At 44.3% G+C, this 19457-nt stretch overlaps 2 protein-coding genes and 1 gene segment (V, D, J or C); all 3 read right to left on the reverse strand.

The window, feature by feature from the left end:
• Nucleotides 1–19457, reverse strand: part of LOC128337920 (immunoglobulin lambda-1 light chain-like) — a 109606-nt gene that overhangs the window by 16926 nt on the left and 73223 nt on the right. The window lies entirely within an intron of this gene.
• Nucleotides 1–19457, reverse strand: part of LOC128337919 (immunoglobulin lambda variable 5-52-like) — a 37757-nt gene that overhangs the window by 2222 nt on the left and 16078 nt on the right. The window contains 1 exon segment of the V gene segment in view: nucleotides 2364–2400. Coding sequence covers nucleotides 2364–2400 — 37 coding nt within the window.
• The window catches only part of LOC128337918 (immunoglobulin lambda-1 light chain-like), a 98124-nt gene continuing 85558 nt past the window's right edge, over nucleotides 6892–19457 (reverse strand). For 3 of the 6 annotated variants that reach the window (XM_053279603.1, XM_053279604.1, XM_053279607.1), the window contains exons 3-4: nucleotides 12425–12458; nucleotides 6892–7526 (exon numbers count right to left, since the gene is read on the reverse strand). In XM_053279603.1, coding sequence (XP_053135578.1) covers nucleotides 7198–7526; nucleotides 12425–12458 — 363 coding nt within the window. In that variant the 3' untranslated portion in view covers nucleotides 6892–7197. Of the gene's footprint in view, nucleotides 7527–12424; nucleotides 12461–19457 lie in introns of all 6 variants that reach the window. The other 3 variants (XM_053279606.1, XM_053279602.1, XM_053279605.1) reach the window with 2 other exon arrangements.

Raw genomic sequence — 19457 nt, forward strand, 5'->3', positions numbered from 1 at the left:
CTTTCCCCTCTTCTCCCTACCTCCATTTTCGCCGACACACAACTATTTCTCAGGAGACACATGGGGCTTGGAGTCTAGCTAGACACTTCTTCAACCCAGCTTTCGATCATGAGAAAAAGCCCACTGTGTGAACAGTTGTTCACGGCCCACAGAGACTGAGTTTTTAGTCCTGTGCTTAGAACTGGGAAGGTGGGTTCCTACTGTAGGTTCCAGGGAATTATCTCTATCTGTTTCTTTCATATTACTAGCTTACTACGAAGGTTTAGTAGTATAAAAGGGGAGAGTCATCATCTACCTTTCTTTAGATCCCCTGTATCTCCTTCCTCCCATCAAGTGATATGTGCTAAATTATGCCTCTCCTCCCACACCCAACAGCCAGATGGAGTCCAGGCAATATTACTTAAGGGCATACTTAAGTGCAGGGCTGCACAAATTGGGCCCTCCCGCTGTTTTGGAACTACAGATCCCATCATTACTGACTATTGGCCACTGTGACTGGGAATGATGGGAGTTGTAGTTCAACAACAACTAGAGAGTTGGAGTTGTGCACCCTTGATCAAGGTGGTTCCAGTATGTTCTTGTACTTAGTTCTCGTACTTAGCAATTCTTGTACTTAGCCAAAATGAAGCATGCAACACCAAATATTCCTTTGCACTTAAGTGTTCATGCACAATATATGGAGAAGAAAGATAGCCGTTCACACTGGGGAACCAGCTGCAATGATTATTTTGGAATAGATGCTTACATTTTGTTGCCACATATAGAACTATCTGAGCAATTGGAGAGGGAGGGAGGAAGGGGGGAGAGGGAGAGGGAGGGAGGATCGGCTTCAGATGACTGCCAAGAAATAAGTAGGATGGGAAATTTTTAGTAGAAAGTGGAAACTGGACAAGATCCCAGCAAGTATGTTGTGTGAACCCAGCCAACTCTGGTTTCCAAACTGCCCACCTGACATTCTATTGACTTCTTTGTTCAACTTCAAATCCAGGGGAAGAAGTCAGTATGTAGAATTTTAGATAGACAGCTCAGGAACCAGACTTGGGTGGGTTCACACAGCTCCCGCCAAGAGTGGATGCTTCCAGATGCCGAATTTCTACCAACACTTCCCTGCCTTCTCTACTTGCCAGTAGTCACATGAAGTCACCCCAAGAGAGAGATAACAATCCCTTCATAAGGAAATGTGTCATAATGGTTATTGCAGGTTTAAAAAAAAGATTTCAAATATATCCAGGGTCCAGTTATGGACTCCTAACCAACAATGCTACTTGGAAGTTAGACCCTCTGAGTTCAGAATTTCCTTTCACACAAACAATTACAGATCAACTTATAAGACTGTGATCTACAATTGGTTTATGTCAATACACTCCCACAGAGTTGTGAACTGACATATCCATGATTGAAAATCAATTGACACATGCATGACTGGAAATCCCAACATTTTTTAATTTTAAAGGAGTCACAAGCAAGTCCAGTTCTCAATGTGACAGTGGTATGCGATGGTTAACTTTCTTCCTCACGCTGTTTTCCTTGTCTGAATTCCCACCCCTAGAATAACCTGTATTCAGAAAATTTCCACCAAGTTGAATCTCTTATTAGTTTTGGTGATGTTATTCAGAATGTTGACCTCCAACTTACTTATATCTGCATTAATCAAATAAAATATGGAAACACTATTTTTTTAAAAGATTGAGAACATGCTGATTTGAATTACGAATTAATCATGTAAGATATCACTTTATATAACTCCATTATTGTATTCCTGCTGGAAATCTAAAAATGGAATCACAGAATTCCCGACCAGAAATAACCTAATCTACCTTCCTGCATAGAAGCAAATACCTAAGCCATATGTGCTACTCAGAGATACCACATAGGGATATGCAGAGACAGAAGATTCAATTCGGATCCAATTCAGCTCTAATTTAAATCGGATCAAAGCAAGCTGATTGAATTGGATCTGATTAGAACTTCAAAAAGATGCACACCCCTAATGCTGCACCTCAAAGAAACTTTTCTACTACGTTTTGAATTCTCCACTAAAGTTATCCCAGAGTTTGAATTTAGTCACAAAAGAGATTTTAAAAGTAGTTCATGTTAAGCCAGTCCAAGAAAAAGAGGGGGAGAATTTTTTTCCTGCAAAATTTCCAGGGTTTGGGGAAGAGGAATGAAAAGTCATACAAAATGGTCCTAGAATATCCAGCTCTAGCTAGGCTTAAATTCAATTCCTATTTACGGATCAGCCTGAGTTGAATGGTGGAAAACCTACGGTCAGCTAGGAGTCAAAGAAAAAGTGGGGAAAATAATGGAAATGTTAAAATGTGGCACAAGAGAAGGAAAAGGTAAAGAGAAAACCAGTGACTTACCTGTGACTGTCAGCTGGGTCCCACCTCCGAAGATCCACCACAGTGACACAGAGCTGTACAAAAACCTACTTCTAGTTCATAGCAGAGAAAGGTCCTTGACACCTATCCTACAGGGCAGGAAAGCAAAGAGTTGGGAAACCCTTTGCTTGCCTTAGGTGGAATCCTTCCCCATTTCCAAGGAAGGTGCAGTTGATGATGTGATTGGAAAGAAAAATTATATACTTGCCAGGTTCATCTCTAGGATGGAAAACCATAGAATTTGCACCATTGGATTCTCCAGTCTAGTTGATGTAGAATGTGTTGCTTATATAAAAGTGCTGGTAGGTAGGTAAATTTGTAGACAGCAAAGCTATGCTCAGATAGTTTCTTATAAATTAATCCCCCATTCACTGGACTGTAAATATGAACTTCCTTAATTAGCTGCTAGTTTATCTCAGCCTTCTAGCTAAATAAGCTGTTATACTTGGTTGATTGTTGACTTGCTGATTGTCTCTGAAAGGTTCCCACAGAATTTAACCTAAAGTAGAATTGGGAGCAAACTGCATGTTTTCACTAAGGGGTGATAATCTATCAAGAATTTGATGCCAGATTCATAAAGTGTAGGGGTGTGCATGGATCAAATTTTGTGATACGATTCAAAGTTCGATTGAATTGAAGAACAATTGAATTGATTCATTGAGAACAGCTGGCTTAGCTGTCTGTCTCAATGAATCACCGATGAATCACCATTGAATCACCCAAATTGATTTGGGTGATTAGAGCACCATTTTTAGGCCTGTTTTTCTGGAAAAATTGTTGTCAAAATGGTGCTTTTTCCCAGGGTGAGCTGGTCTACCAATTGGGGTTGCTGGGTAGACCAGTTGCATGAGGCGGGTAGATGTGCCCAGTCTGGAGCAGATGGTCTACCTGTCAACTTCGACTGATAGACTAGCTCTCCCCGGAAAAATAGGAGAGCTGGTCTACCGATTGGGATCAGTGGGTAGACCATCCCTCCACTGACTTAGTCTTTCAGCCCACCTTGGAGGACTGGTCTACCCGGGTAGACCACTCCTGCAAGGTGTGCAGTTCAGAGTTGCCAGAACCTAAGGGGTATACTCGTGGGTCAAATGGGCCGTAAGCCAGAATTTGGCTTTTTAAAAGCCAAATCTGGCCACCTAGGTGCAGTTGTACTAAGTTGTTGTTTATGAGGAAGTTATCAGAAAGTAGGTATGTGCTAACATGCAATTCGTAGTCAAAATTGCTGGCACAAAAAATGGGGGCTTCCACAGCCCTTTGAACAAGAAGACCAGGTCCATATCTGCTCCTCCTCCATGCCACTATTGCTGAAATCCTGGTGCTCCTCGTAGATATCGCCACTTGCTGGTGGGGCGTTTCCCAGCTGCCCCTGTGCGTGACACTGACATGCACATGGCTTCTGCGCATGCATGTTGGCCATTTCTGTGGTCAACATGGTTGCTGACCATTCAAATGGCCTCTGCACATGCATAGAGGCCATGTGCATGCTGGTGTCACATGCAGGGGCAGCTGGGAGATGCACTGCCGGCGCACAGAGATATCAGTGAGGAATACTGGGATTACAACAGTGGAGGTGGGTGATGGACGAGCAGGTATGGACCTGCTCTCCTCCTTCTTAAAGGGGCTCTGGAAACCCTCTTTGTAAAAGGGATTGTGTCGGCGATTCGGCTTCTGAATCGTGTTTCGGCACATCCCTATCAGGAAGTGACCTGCAGGGAATGGACCAGCATCTTCTGTGCACTGAATCTGAGTGTAGGATTGCTCTCAAAACATTGTTCTTGAACCTTCATATATTCCTTATTTTAAGAAATGTTGCTTATACTGGAACACGTCAGAATCCTTTTATTTATCAATATTTGCCATGGAATCCAGCTCAGTCTAAGATCTGCAGTGCCTGCAATTTCTGTAATTTTTGAAGCTGTTGCTCTACTGGTCCTGAGAAGTCATGACCTCTTACTGTTACTTCCCTTTGGCCCTTTTTCAAAATATTGGACTGGTTCACACAATCATTCCAATGTAGGTTTAATCTGGGTTACATTAGCATGATGGTGTGAAACATGGCGGGAATCTCATATTCATCTAGCACCATAAACCACCTTGGTGCGGGTTCCCACAGTCACACTTGTGTCACTAACCTAGATTAAACCTCGATGCCAATGACTTGTGTGAATCAGGCTGTTGCCTATTACTATGCTTTACAAAGTCAGCCACAGAACACCTGTTTTCAGTAGCCGTTTCGCAAGATTATAAGCCACTCTGAACCTCTCTAGTATTGACCTTCCTCTTTGTAAGCATTTTGTTCTGAACTTCCACATTTGGCAGCTGAGGTGTTGGAGTGCTTGTGAATATTCTGCTACATCAAAGCAACCCATTGGTATTTTGTTGGGGACTGCAGACAGGCATGTGGGCAGGGGACAGTCCATCATTTTCAGCCCCTCTTTCTTTGTGTCATGTTCTTTTGTCTCCCTTTCCTTATTGTTCATCATACCTGCAGCATTTTCCGCCATGCATGAATTTTTTTAAAACTGTGGTTTGCCATTTTTTCCTCCTTGTGTCCTTCAAGGTTCAACTGGGAGTTTGAACCTAGATCTTTGCTATCTGAACCCAACATTTTATACATTGTGACACACTCAGGAGGCCATGTCGTTTGGCTGTTCTGCCCCTCTAGGATCTGAACCTTGGACATAGATCTCTTCCACTCCACATTCTCCTTAGTATGAAGCTCCTCATGGCTGGAGCACATACTTGGAGCATATTCCTAAATCCATTATGCTCCTTATCATACAATAATGTTTGCAGCTGGAAGAGAGTAGCGATTGGCCTAGTAGAACTACACGCTCCCTTTTAACTCTAAAATTCTATGGTTCCATTCAGTGGGTGCAAATTAGTGTTTACTCAAGTTAACTAAAAGACCACCAAGGCCCTTTCTAGAACTAGAGCTCTATGATTCTATTCAATGGAGCCAATCTTGTGTTTACTCCAACGAATTAAAAATCCTCCAAGACCCCCTCCAGGACTAAAGCTCTATGATTCCATTCAATGGGTCCAATCTGGTGCCCATGTAAACTGCTTTAAGAACATTTCTTTGTTGAACAGCAGTATATAAGTAATAGCAGTCATCGTTTCTGCTCAGCCAAGAAATTACTAGATGCTGCTGTTTCAGCCTTTTCCTCCCTCCCTCCCTACCTCGCAGAACAGTTGTAAGGGGAAAAGGTGGGGGAACCATGTGCATTGCCTTGCATTGCTTAGACAAGGACTGGGATGGCAAAGATGCAAGAAATGACATCATCACCGCTTCTTCGTCAGGAACCCCACCATCCATAGAGATAATCAGGAGAGGTCCGTCTGCATTTGCCACCGGCTCCTCTGGTGGCTACTCAGGGACGGGCCTTCTCCGTTGCTGCCCCGAGGCTTTGGAACGCGCTCCCTGCTGAAATGAGAGCCTCCCCATCTCTGACAACTTTAAAAAAAAAAAATCTTTAAAGACACATCTGTTCACCCAGGCTTTTAACTGATATTGTTTTGATTGTTTTAATGTTGTTTTTAGAATATTGTTTTAAAATTTCTGTTTTACTTGCTTTTAATTTTGCTTTTAATTTTTTTGCTTTTGTTTTTAATTAATCATTTTTTTAATCTTGTTGTAAACCGCCCAGAGACATAAGTTTTGGGCAGTATAAAAATGTGTTAAATAAATAAATAAATAAATAAATAATAGCCCTGAGGACATTTGCAATATTCTAATCCATGCTATGTAAAGGGTGGATTCCCGTTTGTGTTAGTGATTCTGAATTTGGAAGTGATATTTGCTCCAAGTCCAATCAACTCTTCCACTCCTAGCTTTGCACAAGCTGAGAACTTGCAGTATGTTCAGAGAGTGTCGTCCACAAGTCTGTTGATTGGTTACAGAGAAATCTGCCTGATACCAAGTTAGAGCTTTGGTGGTCCATCTAGCTTAGACTGGCCTACAGTGATGGACAACCACTCTCCAGGGGCTCAGATGGATCTTATGTCCATCTAAGATGTCCATCAGATGGATCTTATGTCCAGCCCTAATGTCAGGGATTGGACCTGGGTTCTTCTGAGCGCAAAGCAAATGCTCTTCATCTGAGCTATGTCCTTCCCGAAACTGCCTTGCTGTGTTGCTCCATACAACTGGCTTCTGTTGTTCCTCCTAAATACAGTTGCTTGAATCGACCTTCAAGGGTGTGATTGTCTGAATTAGTGTCCCCCCTAACCGAGATTCGCAGGTGTTGTGGACTACAAATCACATCATCCCCAGACAAAAGCTCTTTTGTGGGCCAATGACGTGGTGTCAACAATGATGTGGGCCAATGATGATGTGGGTCAGTTGGGGAAGATGCCAGTTGTAGTCACCAACATCTGGGAATCTCTGTTAGAGGCAACACTGGACTAAAGCCACTTCCCAGCATGAGGGAATGTGGAAAACCACCACTGGATAATACATCCCACTTAACTATAGGGAGAAAATGAATTGTACATATGGAACCAGAAGGGCAGAGCTTTGTCTGTTTTATTTACTGCAAGATGACATTAACAATGATATTTCTTTTTCATCATCACCAAAGGAAATCTATACAGAGGCAGCAAAATGGCATATTTTTTTGGTTTTATTCATCCTACCAACACAGGTGTCTAAGAAGCTAAGGGGGAAGGGGACTTCTTGTAAATTACTGGGAGTACAGAGGGGAAAATGGGGAGGGGGCAGCGGGGAGGGGAGGTAACTGCATGGGGCATGTCTAGGTTTCTTCCTGAGGCAAAGGAGCTCAGGATTCAGCACAACCCTGTGGGCACGAAAGGGTTAAGCAGAACAGGCCTCCCTCTGCACGCTCTTCTGGTAGGACTTTCCGTCATGGGTCACCTTACAGGTATATTCACTCTTCTTCTCGTACTCGGCAGCAGTCAGAGACAGGTAACTGCTGGCCACGTACTTGTCGTTGCGTTTGGTCGGCCGGGTGGTCTCGACGTTACTCGTGATCGGGCTCCCATCAGCCAACCAGGTGACGTCAATGGCGCCTGGAATGAAGTCGTCAATCAGGCAGACCAAGGTGCCTTTCCTCTTGCTCGTTAACTCCTCAGACGATGGAGGGAAGAGATGCACTTTCGGAGGCACTGCTGGTTGCCCAGCGGCTAGAGAAAAAAGGGAAATGGAAATATCTTTAGTACCAAAGTCATCCTGTAAAGCGAGAGACTGACTGTCAGTGCAGCTTATGCATTAATCCGCACCCCACCCGACCCCATGATATGATAGTTTAACTGAAAAGCAAAAGCTCAAATCATCTGAGCTCTTTCCTTCCTGCTTTCTTTTTGACATGGAGGAATTATGTTAGGAACGAAACCAAACCACTTGAGAATGTGCTCTACTGCAGAAGATCTCAAAAACTGCCTCAAAATTGACTTGGCTGTGTCACCCTGCTCCCAGCAAATACCTTTAGCTTTTGCACCATGGGCTAACAAGAATCCTAAGATTGGCCCTGGAAGGAGAGCTGGTTTTGTGATAGCAAGCAGGACTTGTCCCCTTAGCTAAGCAGGGTCTGCCCTGGTTGCCTTTGAATGGGAGACTTGATGTGTGAGCACTGGGAGAGATTCCCCTTAAGAGATGAGGCCGCTCTGGGAAGAGCATCTAGGCCCCAAGTTCCCTCCCTGGCAGCATCTCCAAGATAAGGCTGAGAGAGACTCCTGCCTGCAACCCTGCAGAAGCCGCTGCCCGTCTGTGAAGACAATCCTGAGCTAGATAGACCCATGGTCTGATGATGTTCCTATGTCCCTGAAATGATCTTATCAGCAGAACGTAAGGACATGCTGATGATTCTCCCTTTCCAACTGGCTGTACTAACAAAAGGGTCTTTTTGCTTTATAAGTTATAGCTGCAGTAGGAGAACATCTCAGCCCAAGTTTGTGAACCCCTGGATTCAGGATCTGTTCCTGAATCTCTGTAGATTTGCATGCTGCACAGATGACAAGACAACTGGCTCAGAGAGGTTCAAGGTGCAGAGATCCTGAGTTCGGGAGGGACAGAATCGAGAGTTAGAAAAGATTGGGTGTGGCCGACGAGGCAATTGGTCTAAGACTATTCTGAAGGGAGCATCTGAGGTGTTATGTGTTCAGAGCTGGATGGTGGTGGGAACAAAAATAGGAAACTGCCTTATACAGAGTCAGACCCTTGGGCCATCTAGCTCAGTATTGTCTACACTGTCTGCCAGCAGCTTCTCCAAGGTTGCAGGCAGGAGTCTCTCCCAGCCCTACCTGGAGATGCTACGAGATATTGAACCTGGGACCTTCTATGTGCAAAGGTGTTGCTCTTCCACTGATCTATGGCTGTATCCCTTAACTCTAACCCTAACCCTAACTGTGACCCGAACCCTAATATTTTATAATGCTCACATGCAGTCCCCCAGCCAAATGCAAACCAAGGTAGAAACTGCTTAGCCAAGCAGACAATTCATGCTTGCTACTGTAAGACCAGCTCTCCACCCACAAGACTTTCTATTACATTGCTGCAATTTTATATCAGAGCAAATTCCCATAAGGCAGATATTTGAGTTACTTGCTAGAAAGGAAAGGGATGAAACTGGAAGTGAGGTGGAGGTATACGAACCAGCGGGGAGAGACAGAGGTCTGTGCATGCATCCAGTAGACACTGATCAATGCAAAGCTGTCTATCTAGTCTCCTTCCAATCTCCCCTCCCCTCTTTTGAACTTGAGGACTAGCAACTTACTTCAAAAATTTATTTAAAAATCGGGGGTGGGGGGGCCGAATCTAGGAATGCCAAATGTTGTGTCATAATACACAAACCCAGCTTCTGCTGAATTTAGCTATATGTTATTCAGGTAAAACTGAACACAAAGGTTCTATTGATCACACCACACTTACTAAAGACCTCAGACATAATCACCCTTGCAAAGAAGACCTAATAGCATGAATGCAATTTATTTGTTGGGTTTCATAACTCAAATTATTATGGCTGGAATTATGGTCTAAATGCCCCATTTCAAGACTAAGCTATTAGAATCAAAACACAATTTAGAAGTATGCCTCATTGCCTGATTTTTTGCACGTTGGCATGAAAGCAAGTTTCACTGCAAATTAGTGGGACTTACGATCATGTTAGGAACAGAGGATCGTGACCGTGCAATTCAGTCCTGTGCAAGTTTAATCAAAAGCAAGATGCACTGCATCCAGTAGGCTTACTCACAAGGAAGCGTACCTAGGATTTCACTGCAGCCCATCTGCATATTGTGCAAACTGATCCTATGCACGTGTACTCAGAAGTAAGTTCCTCCCTCCAAATGCAATGGTTTTTACTCTGTGGTACAGGGGTTCTCAAACTTAGGTCCTCAGATGTTCTTGGGTGACAAGTTCCATCACACTGAGCCACAATGGCAAACGGATGATGGGATTTGTAGTCCAAAGCAATCTGGGAACCCACGTTTGATAACCCCAGCCCTCATATTTTACTCAGGATTGCTGCCTTAAGCTTTTAATTAAAGGACAGATAGAACTCACAACTTGCTCATTTCAATTCTGCACACTCTCACAGCCCAGAGAAGCACATTTTAACTCAGATGTCCTGCTGCTGTGTTAAATAGGGCTTAGTTCTAGGTACAATTTTAGCCTCCAGCTCTCCACTGTTGACCCAAGATCTTTACACAAAGCTCAAGTATCAGAGTATAGTCCATAGACATCAGTTTCCGGAAGATGTTCCAATCCTGCTGTCACACACCAGAACAATGTGCTTCCAATCAACGGCACATTCTTTAAACACGAGCGAGATTTTGTGGTTCATTTAGAAAGCGCTGCTCTGATTTATGCAGGTGGCTTATGAGAGTCCTAGAAGTCTGTGGGCTATGCCATGATACTTGAATCTTGCTCCCAACATGGGCAACAGCAGAAAACTTAATGATACAATCCTGTCAATCATCTTTATACTGAAGGCTCTTGAGTTCAGCATTACAAAGCCTTCACCCTGCCAGGAACACTGATGAAAAGATAACATTCCAGTTGCAAATATTCCCAGAAGAATCAATAGAATTCCTTGGGTTGCCAATCTTCTGTGACTGGCCAGGATGATCTAGGAATCTCCAGGAGGTTTTCCACACATGGCACTATGCCTTGGGGTACCTGAAGAGCGAATCTGCTTCACAGCAGATTTATAGTTCTTCAGGTGTAAGGCAGCCAAGCAAGAAATGAGCAAGGTTTAAAAATAAATGGCACAATCCTGTCTCTTTTACATTCCGCTGATTGAACAGGAGTTATGCCTGTGCTTAGTTTTGCCCACTGAAATTAATGTGACTTAAAACAATTAAGTTTGGCAGGATTGCAACCAGGTTTTACAAAAGACTACATGAGATCTTTGGTTTATGCACATGCTGCAGCTGTCTAAGACATTTTGCTGGCTGTTATGGCAAGTATCATCTAACAGCTAGCAAAATCAGCTTGGAAGTTCTTTTGTGCAAAGCCTCTGAACACAATGCTCAGCTCAATAGAGCTCGCCTTGAAGAATGTCCTGGTGGACCTATCAGTAGTACTTTTTAAAGATTCAAAAGTAACCTTTATTTAATGAAAAACGTTTTCATTCAATGTTTGAGCAAACGTTTGAGTTCAACCAAACTCCTCATCAGGCTGGATGTTTAGCCAAGAAACAAAATAAAATGGAATGAAGAGCACAGGGGCGGGGGGGGGGATGTTTGCTGCTAGGAAAGATCAAAACGGCCCCTGTCTGCATTTTGTAATAGACTGTCTCCATTCCATCATATCACAAGCTACTTATGGTCACGTTGCTAAGCATCCGACCTGATGAACGCAGAAACTTGGATGGACACAAAAATTTGTTAACTTCCTTATGACTTTTTAGTCAGTCAAATGGGGATATTATATTTTGGTTTCCTTTGGACTGTATCATCATGACGATCTGCAGTTTTTGTTTTTGTCTTAAATTCTCAAGATTTGGGGTCAGCAACCGATTGTGGGGAAGATAGTTATACTGACACTTATTGCTGAAGAATTTAAGATGCAGAAGGTTACCATAAACCATCACCCTCTCTTTGTATATGTTTTACTCAGTTTAGTAGGAGTTGGCTTGGGCTTAGGGTCTTTGCACTCAGAGAGACAGCTATAAACTCTTAGGTGAACAAAATGGGCACAATTCTTTCTTATGACTTAAAAGATCTATTTTGTACCCTCTTTTAAAAATACAACCAAATTAACCTGCCTATTTCAAAAACCTGATGCTGCCTACAGAATAAAACTCAACTTGATTTTTTTCACAGAAAAACCCATTATTTAATTCTCCTATTTCTTTACTTCAGTTGACTTATGGTAGCCAATATTTTCTAAATTCAGCCATAACAACGGGGGGAAGCGAAGAAGATCATTTCTGAAATTATCTTGTATTAAATTTCTACACATTTGATTAATTTTGTCAGTGCTCGATCATAAAATGGCATGACATTTTTGTGTCTGCTCCAAGCAATTTTTTTAAACCACTATATCAAATGACCACATAATAATGAATGTTTGTTCATTTTGACTTAATTTTTACCCAGATATTCTCCCCTCAATAGGAAAGAAAGCTAAACCTGAATATTAACAACCAAAAAACCCCATTCAGTACAGTATGACTGGATTATATATAAAACATATATAAAACTTCCTGAAATGGAAAATAAAATGATCTAAAGAAACAGGGGACGGGTAGCCTGGTTTAATACATGTTCCTCCCACATTAGTCTGTTTGCTGAAAGGCACTTACTCTAAAGTACGTGGGCAAAAGATAGAAAGCACAATCATTTTGGAAAGGCAAGACACATTTTACAAGTTGATTTGAGGAACATTGAGGCTGCAAGGAAGAAGCAGCAAAGCTGACCGTTGGTCTTCTAAAGCGAATCAATGCACCACTCACCATGAGAGACACGACCTGCCTGACACCAAGCCAACAGGTTGGAAAGGACAAATTTGGAAAAGTAACCCAAAAAGCAGTTGGAAAATGAATAGAACGGCATTGTACGTGAGTTTTAAAGTGACTTACTTGTGACTTCCAGGTGGGTCCCGCCGCCGAAGATATACACACAGTGACTCACGGCCATACAAAAAATGTTGGCACCGGATGTTTGCTTCTGCTTTCTGGCAGAGCGCTCCATCTTGGTGATGACATTGAAGTGGAAGATGATAGAAGAGCAGATGTTCTGAGGGATTAGTGCCCATCTTTCTTCATTGTCAAAATGCTTCATATTGCTTGGGAGGAGAATAATCCATCAGGAAACAAGGATGTTATCCCAGTCGGGCAACTGAACAGTGTATGGACAGCTGTTCAAGACTACAGGAGGGGTTGACCGTTGCCTCCTCCTGCACAGTAGGAGATGATGCCATTCAGCGTCTTCCTGTATCGTTGCTGCCCGATATAGGAGTTTCCCATAGTCTGAGAAACATACCAGTGGGGATTCGAACCAGCAACCTCTGGCTTGCTAGTCAACTTATTTCCCCGCTGCACCATTAGGTGGCTGCTGATATCGTACTAGGGGCAAAAGGAATGGCTAACCACCAGACTAAGCTACCCCAAAAGCACTTCTCAGGCCTTATTCTAAAGGTCTATTTAATTTCAAGAAGACCACTCAGGAATAATTTTGTCTGGATGTCAGCCACCATATGTAACATCCATTAAGAGTGGTTTTGGTTTAAACCAGATGCTTCTTCTAGAAGTTCTTTTTTTGGGAGTCTTTTGGGAGTCTTTTCAACATTGGCTTCCTTCTACTCAAGTTCTTCCATAGCTCATTCTACTGCTATCGGAACATAGATAGTTCCCTTACACCGAGTCAGACTATCGGTCTGTTTAGCTCAGCATTGACTACACTGGCAGGCAGCAGCGCTCCAGTTTTCCAGGCAGAAGACTTTCCCAATCCTAGCTGGAGATGCTGCCAGGGATGGAAGTTGGGACTTTCTGCAGGAGTTCTGTCTCTAAACTGCAGACCTTTCGCTTGGGATTCTTTCTTGTGTGGCTTGGATCTATTCCAAAGTTAGTGGCTTTCCTCTCTCTCTCTCTCTCTCTCTCTCTCTCTCTCTCTCTCTCTGTAGTGACTCAAGTGTATTTACTTCTTTTGTCTTTCTAACTCATAAGCACATAATGTAACTATCACATCCCATCATTGCGTGCATATGCAACTACCCCCTTTCTCTTCAAATTTGTGTGTGATCTGGGCAATTTAGCCAGATATGGTTACTATATTTGTAACAACTTCCCCACCAAAATAACTCAACTCCATAAATATAAGGGGTGCCCCAAACACAACCTTACTCCATATAATTCCACATAACAGATTGGATTCCATATTTCCATTGTATCACTTCAGAAATGGCCACCGGGCATTGCTTCAAACAAATACCCAACTAATAATAGTTTTTTTGGCAGAATCACTACTTAGTTCACCAAGGTACCTACATTTTTCAAGTAGGGTGAAACGATCAAAGAGAGATCATGCCCATGGGGAAGGTACTATCCTGCTTACCCGAATCACAGCTCCACTGTATCCCTTCTGACATTTTAGACCAGGAGATTGAAGATGTTCTCTTGCATAATCCTTCTCCTTTAGAAAATTCCAGGTGGTACATTTCCAAATGAGATGTGATTTCAGCTCCCTTCTTTGAAGGATGAACATTGAGTGGAATCAAAGACAGCATTAGAAGGAACCCATTTTTCCAGGAAATCCATTCCGCTTATCAAATACTCCCGGATCGTTGGGTGTTATTTCAGAAAGATTCTTGAATCATGCTGGGTAGGAAACAGAGTTTCGAATGATGTAGAGAAGTGGTATTTCCAGGACAGACCATTGATTTGGATTGGGAAATGTGTAATCCAATTGTTCTAACGATATCATATAAATTCATATTTCCAGACTCCAAAGCAGTATCTGAAAAACCAATAGCCCAATGACCATGGATTCTTTGGGAATTAGGTGATATCCTGTTGTGTTTCCATGAAGCTTGCTCTTTACCCCATTAATATCCATTGGACAACCCTTTGATTAAAATGGATTCTAATATATGCCCAAGGAAGAATCATTTTCCATCTGCCCAAAGGATGAGAAGGTCCACACTCCAGATGCAAGCCTTCATAGCACTGCTCCCATAGTAAAAGGCACTAGTTTGAGAAGCATTTCCTTCTCTAGTCCTGTAGAGGAACCATGGCCCGTAATGCTCCACTGATGAACCGTCTCTCGTGTGCAACTGACATGTTCCCAAACCACAGGATGTCAGTTTTGTCACATGGGACATCCTGTCGTCTAATCTTGTCTTCTTTGTGCAACAGACTTGAAAGGCACATGATGCCCCCAAAGCCCATTCACATAATTATAGAAACATCTGTCGGTTTGTGGCAGCAGTTAGTGGTGAAAGCGTGAGAGGGCAACTGAAGTATCCAGCTATTTTGGAAGAAGGGGCAGTTACTCTGGACATCTGCATGTGCTCTAGCTGCCATTATGCCTGAGGGACAATCCCATATTTTGATCCCTGTCCCTATTCAATTATTACCTCTAATGTAATTTCCCTAATAAACATAGGAACATAGAAAGCTGCCATATACTGAGTCAGACCATTGGTCTAACTAGCTCAGTATTGTCTTCACAGACTGGCAGCGGCTTCTCCAAGGTTGCAGGGAGGAATCTCTCTCAGCTGTATCTTGGAGATGCCAGTGAGAGAACTTGGAACCTTCTGCTCTTCCCAGAGCGGCTCCATCCCCTAAGGGGAATATCTTACAGTGCTCACACTTCTAGTCTCCCATTCATATTCAACCAGGGTGGACCCTGCTTAGCTAATGGGACAAGTCATGCTTGCTCGCACAAGACCAGCTCTCCTCTCATTTTGGACCTCAGGCACCAGTCTCCAGATACTCATCACGAGCTCCTCTCTCTCCTCACTGCATAAAGTTCTCTCCTCCAACATCTTCGGTATGAATCAGGGTACTGGTGAATACCCCTAAGCAGCCTAGAACTGAGAAAACAAGATCTTTGGGGGGTAAGAAGCTGTGGTCCACCTGCCAACACCTTTGGAAGCTTAATTGTCCCACATGCAGGACACGGCCTTCTCTATTGTTGCCCCAGACTATGGAATTCCCTCTCTGGAGGAATCCATTCCCTCACTTCCTTCTTTGGATGGCCTTCTGTGTATTGCTTTGTGGTGTTTTATGGAGTTCTAAACCATGGCCACATTTGCATGTAATGGAAAACTGCAGGAAATGGAAATGGAAAACTGCAGGTCTGTTGGGTTCACGGTTCCATGCCCCCTCCCCACTCTCCCGTCTGAATCCAGATGTTCAGGAGAGCTAACTCTCTGCAGTGAGTGAGACTGCAGAGATGCGGTGGAGCTCGCTGTGTGGGCATCCTTCTTGACAGAAGGACAGCCCGCATAGCCAACCGGGCTGGGGTTGAGGGAGGAACTTCCTCCCTCAACTCTGGTTCTGAGGCCAACAGCCTGCAGTTCTGAATTACCCGCAGGCTGCTGTTAACCTTGGGTTGAAGTTTCATTCAACCCATGGGTTCAGATTGGAGTCCCAACCTTGGACCCCTGGTTTCATCAACCCGCCCAACTGCGGTTCCTCGCGATTGGACAGAACGTCTGCGGAACCGATCAACTGCTGGTCATTTGTTTGGTGTGGGAGAGAAATTCCCTACCTTGATCAATTGCCTGGCTGGGGAATTCTATCCCCAATCCAGATCCAGAAGGCAGTGAGAGAGCGGCTGAGGGTACCTTGGAAGTTACGGTTCATTTTCCACCCCTCCAGCTTGTTAGTATGGGGCACTAGTGGATGGAACTTTGGGCAGTACCATATTTACCAGAATAGAAGAAGACCCTGAATTTAAGACGCCCCCCGTTAAACAGTAGAAGTTATACAAGTTATACCTGCATTACTCGAAAGGAAGAGGACCCCAAATTTAAAGAAGACCCTCCCAATTTCTAAAAACCGGGGGTGGGGTGGGGGGCTAGTCTTGCATTCAGGTAAATACAGTACATCAGCCAAGGATGTTACTAACGATTAGCAATACAACTTTGCCAGGAAATCTAGGACCAACAAACAGATGTACTTTTTCACACAATGTATCATCAATTTGTGGAATTCTCTGCCACAAGATGTGGTGACAGCCCACAACCTGGATGGCTTGAAGAGGGGTTTGGATAACTTCATGGAGGAGAGGTCTTTCGACAACTACTAGATGGATGGTTATAGGCCACCTCCAGCCTCAAAGGCAGGATGCCTCTGAGTCCCAGTTGCAGGGGAGTAACAGCAGGAGAGAGGGCAGGCACATACCTCTTGCCTGTGGGCTCCCAGTGGCATCTGGTGGGCCACTGTGCGAAACAGGATGCTGGACTAGATGAGCCTTCTTGGGCCTGATCCAGCAGGGCTGTTCTTATGTTCTTAACTTCCTTCCAGGCAGGCACCATGTTGAGGATCTGACATCGCAAAGAAGGAAGTTCTATCTGTGACAAGGCAAAAGAGAAGGAATCTCTTGTCAGCTTTCACCCTCTACCGGTAGCCAGGCTGTAGAAGATTCCCTGCACGTTTAGCTGGATTTGCTAGTCCGGGTGTGAATCAGGCAAATGATTCCAAAGTATTTTATTGCTTAGGTCACATCTCCATCTGGTGTCTCTGAGTTGAACTGCCAAACTGCATTTCCCAGGGTGAAATTTACAGCCCAAGACATATGATGGATCTTTCCTGCTTAGGAGCAACCTGAAGATGGCAGCAAAACCAAAGAGATGAAGGCAACAGCCGCTCCTTCCAGCTTCCAGCTCCATAGAAAACCAGGAATAAGAAAGGCAAGTCATCACCAGCAGAGGTCAGATGTGCATGAGTTGTCACCTCCGGTCACACACACAAAAAGGAAGTATGAACAGTCCCCCTAGCCAAGAGACAAATGATTACTTGAAAACTTCTGGGTTTCAGATGTTTTGCATGACTGATTGCAAGAGAGGAATTCAAACACCTTTCTGTTCAGCCAGTGGCAAAATATAAGCTGGGATAGAAAAGTCTCACAATCCTACTGTATCTACCCCAAAAGAAGATTCATTCATTCATTCATTTATTTTATTTAACACATTAGTGGTCAGATGATACTGAACTTAAGATGGTTCCCTTAGAAATAAAGGTTAAATGCAGGTTATACCTATAATTTACCTGACAGGAAGGGGACTCTGAATTTAAGACGACCCCGCAATTTCTAGCATCAAGGAACTTGGGGCGGGGGGGAATAGTCTTGGATTCAGGTAAATATTAGGGGGGTGCACAAAACTGGTTTGCTTAGTTCAGTTTGAGTCCAAACTGGACTTGAACAGAACTGGGCATGTTCAGTTTTGCCCCCATCAAACTGATCCCTGGCTTGGCTCGAATTCGTGCTGGTTCTACAGTCAGAATATTTTTTTTTAGAACACTCACCATCTCTGGGCAGGGGGTGCTGCCACAGCTGCTGGGGGGGGTGTCTCCAGTGGTCCCACTCTTCCGGCCAGCCTCTCCCAGTCTCACATGGCCCAGTCTGGGCTGTTTTCGTCCTGTTCTGGGCCATTTCCGGCCCATTCTGGGCCTCTTGGCCCAGGCAATGGCCACTTTGGAGCCCAGCGTGCATGTGCACTGGCCATTTGTGTGACCTGGTCATACAGATGGTCAGTGCATATGTGTGGTGGCCTCCAAAATGGCCGCTGCTAGCGCAGAGGGGCCCAGAGAGGACTGAAAATGGCCCAGAACAGTTGGCCATTCTGAAAATGGCCCAGTTGGACTCTGCTAGCTGAGCAAAGAGGCACACTTTAAAGTGGTGATTTCCTTGTATTTAGCAAGGGGAGTGTAACTGGCCCTATTTGGCTCACCATGGCATCCCTCCAGTAGCCACTGCTGGTGCCTACCTCAAGTTTCATTTTCCCACAATGCACTGTGTGAGCATTGGGATACTTCCCTGCTGCCGGGCCACTCTTTCCCCTGGCCTCTATGGCCAAGATGGCTGCTGGCAGCCCAAGTGCCCACATGACTGGTCAGTGAGGTAGAAAGGGTCCACCTACCTCACTGTAAGCCCGGGTTTAGAAGCAGGGCTACTCAGGGGAGGAGCGATGGGATCAGGAGTGAACATGGCACATCACTCGACTGGCCCTACGTGCGGGAGCCCAGTCCTACCTCTGTAGGTCTGGTTGTGTGAACGATCTCATTGATTCTGATTGTGTGAACTGGCTCTTGGATTCCAATGGATACTGTGCCCATCAATTACATCTTCACAGAGGCTGGTCTTGTGGTGGCAAGCATGAATTGTCCCCTTTGCTGGGCAAAGTAAGTGTTCTTCAGGATGAAAAAGCTTGGGCAATACTGGTCTATCCCATATATAATCGCACAGCATGTGCTGAACTTTCCACCTCAGAGATCTGTTTTTCCTCCACATTCTTTCATAAAACCATGCAGCAAAATGCTGGTTTCGATCACGAGGAAGCAAAACACCATTGCCCCTCACTAAGCCTTTCTGCACCCGCTTCTCTCCAACAAAGACCACCCTTCTTGTTCTTAGAATTCCCAGCAACCGCTTCCTAAGTCCCACCCATCTGGTTTACTGATTGGCTACCCTGGAGTTCACCAGCCTGTCAGTCGAGACAAGGGTTCACTCCCTCCTAACTCTTTAGAAGGAGGGTAGGCTGATCACTACACATCCACATGCTCTCATAAAACCATGCAGCAAAAGTCGTGAAAACATTAATCCAAACAGAACAGAAAGAGAAAAAACTTCATTCACGGCAATCACCTTTGTTCCACACAGTACGAGTTCACCCGTCACCCAAAGGTCTCCCATGCCAATGTACAATGAGATAGCAGGTGCCCTTGGTAGCAGGAGGTTTATGTCTCACTTCCCCCTTGGTCTGTGTCACTGTGAGCTGTGCTACTGTCCCACACCTGGCAGTAATAATCTGCCTCGTCCTCTGCTTGGGCCCTGCTGATGGTTAAGGTGGCTGTGTTGCCGGAGTTGGAGCCAGAGAATCGGTCTGGGATCCCTGTGGGCCTGGTGCTGTCATCGTATATAATGAGCATTGGGGACTGGCCAAGT

Source organism: Hemicordylus capensis, chromosome 15 (genome assembly GCF_027244095.1).
Source record: "Hemicordylus capensis ecotype Gifberg chromosome 15, rHemCap1.1.pri, whole genome shotgun sequence".
NCBI classification, from domain to species: domain Eukaryota; kingdom Metazoa; phylum Chordata; class Lepidosauria; order Squamata; family Cordylidae; genus Hemicordylus; species Hemicordylus capensis.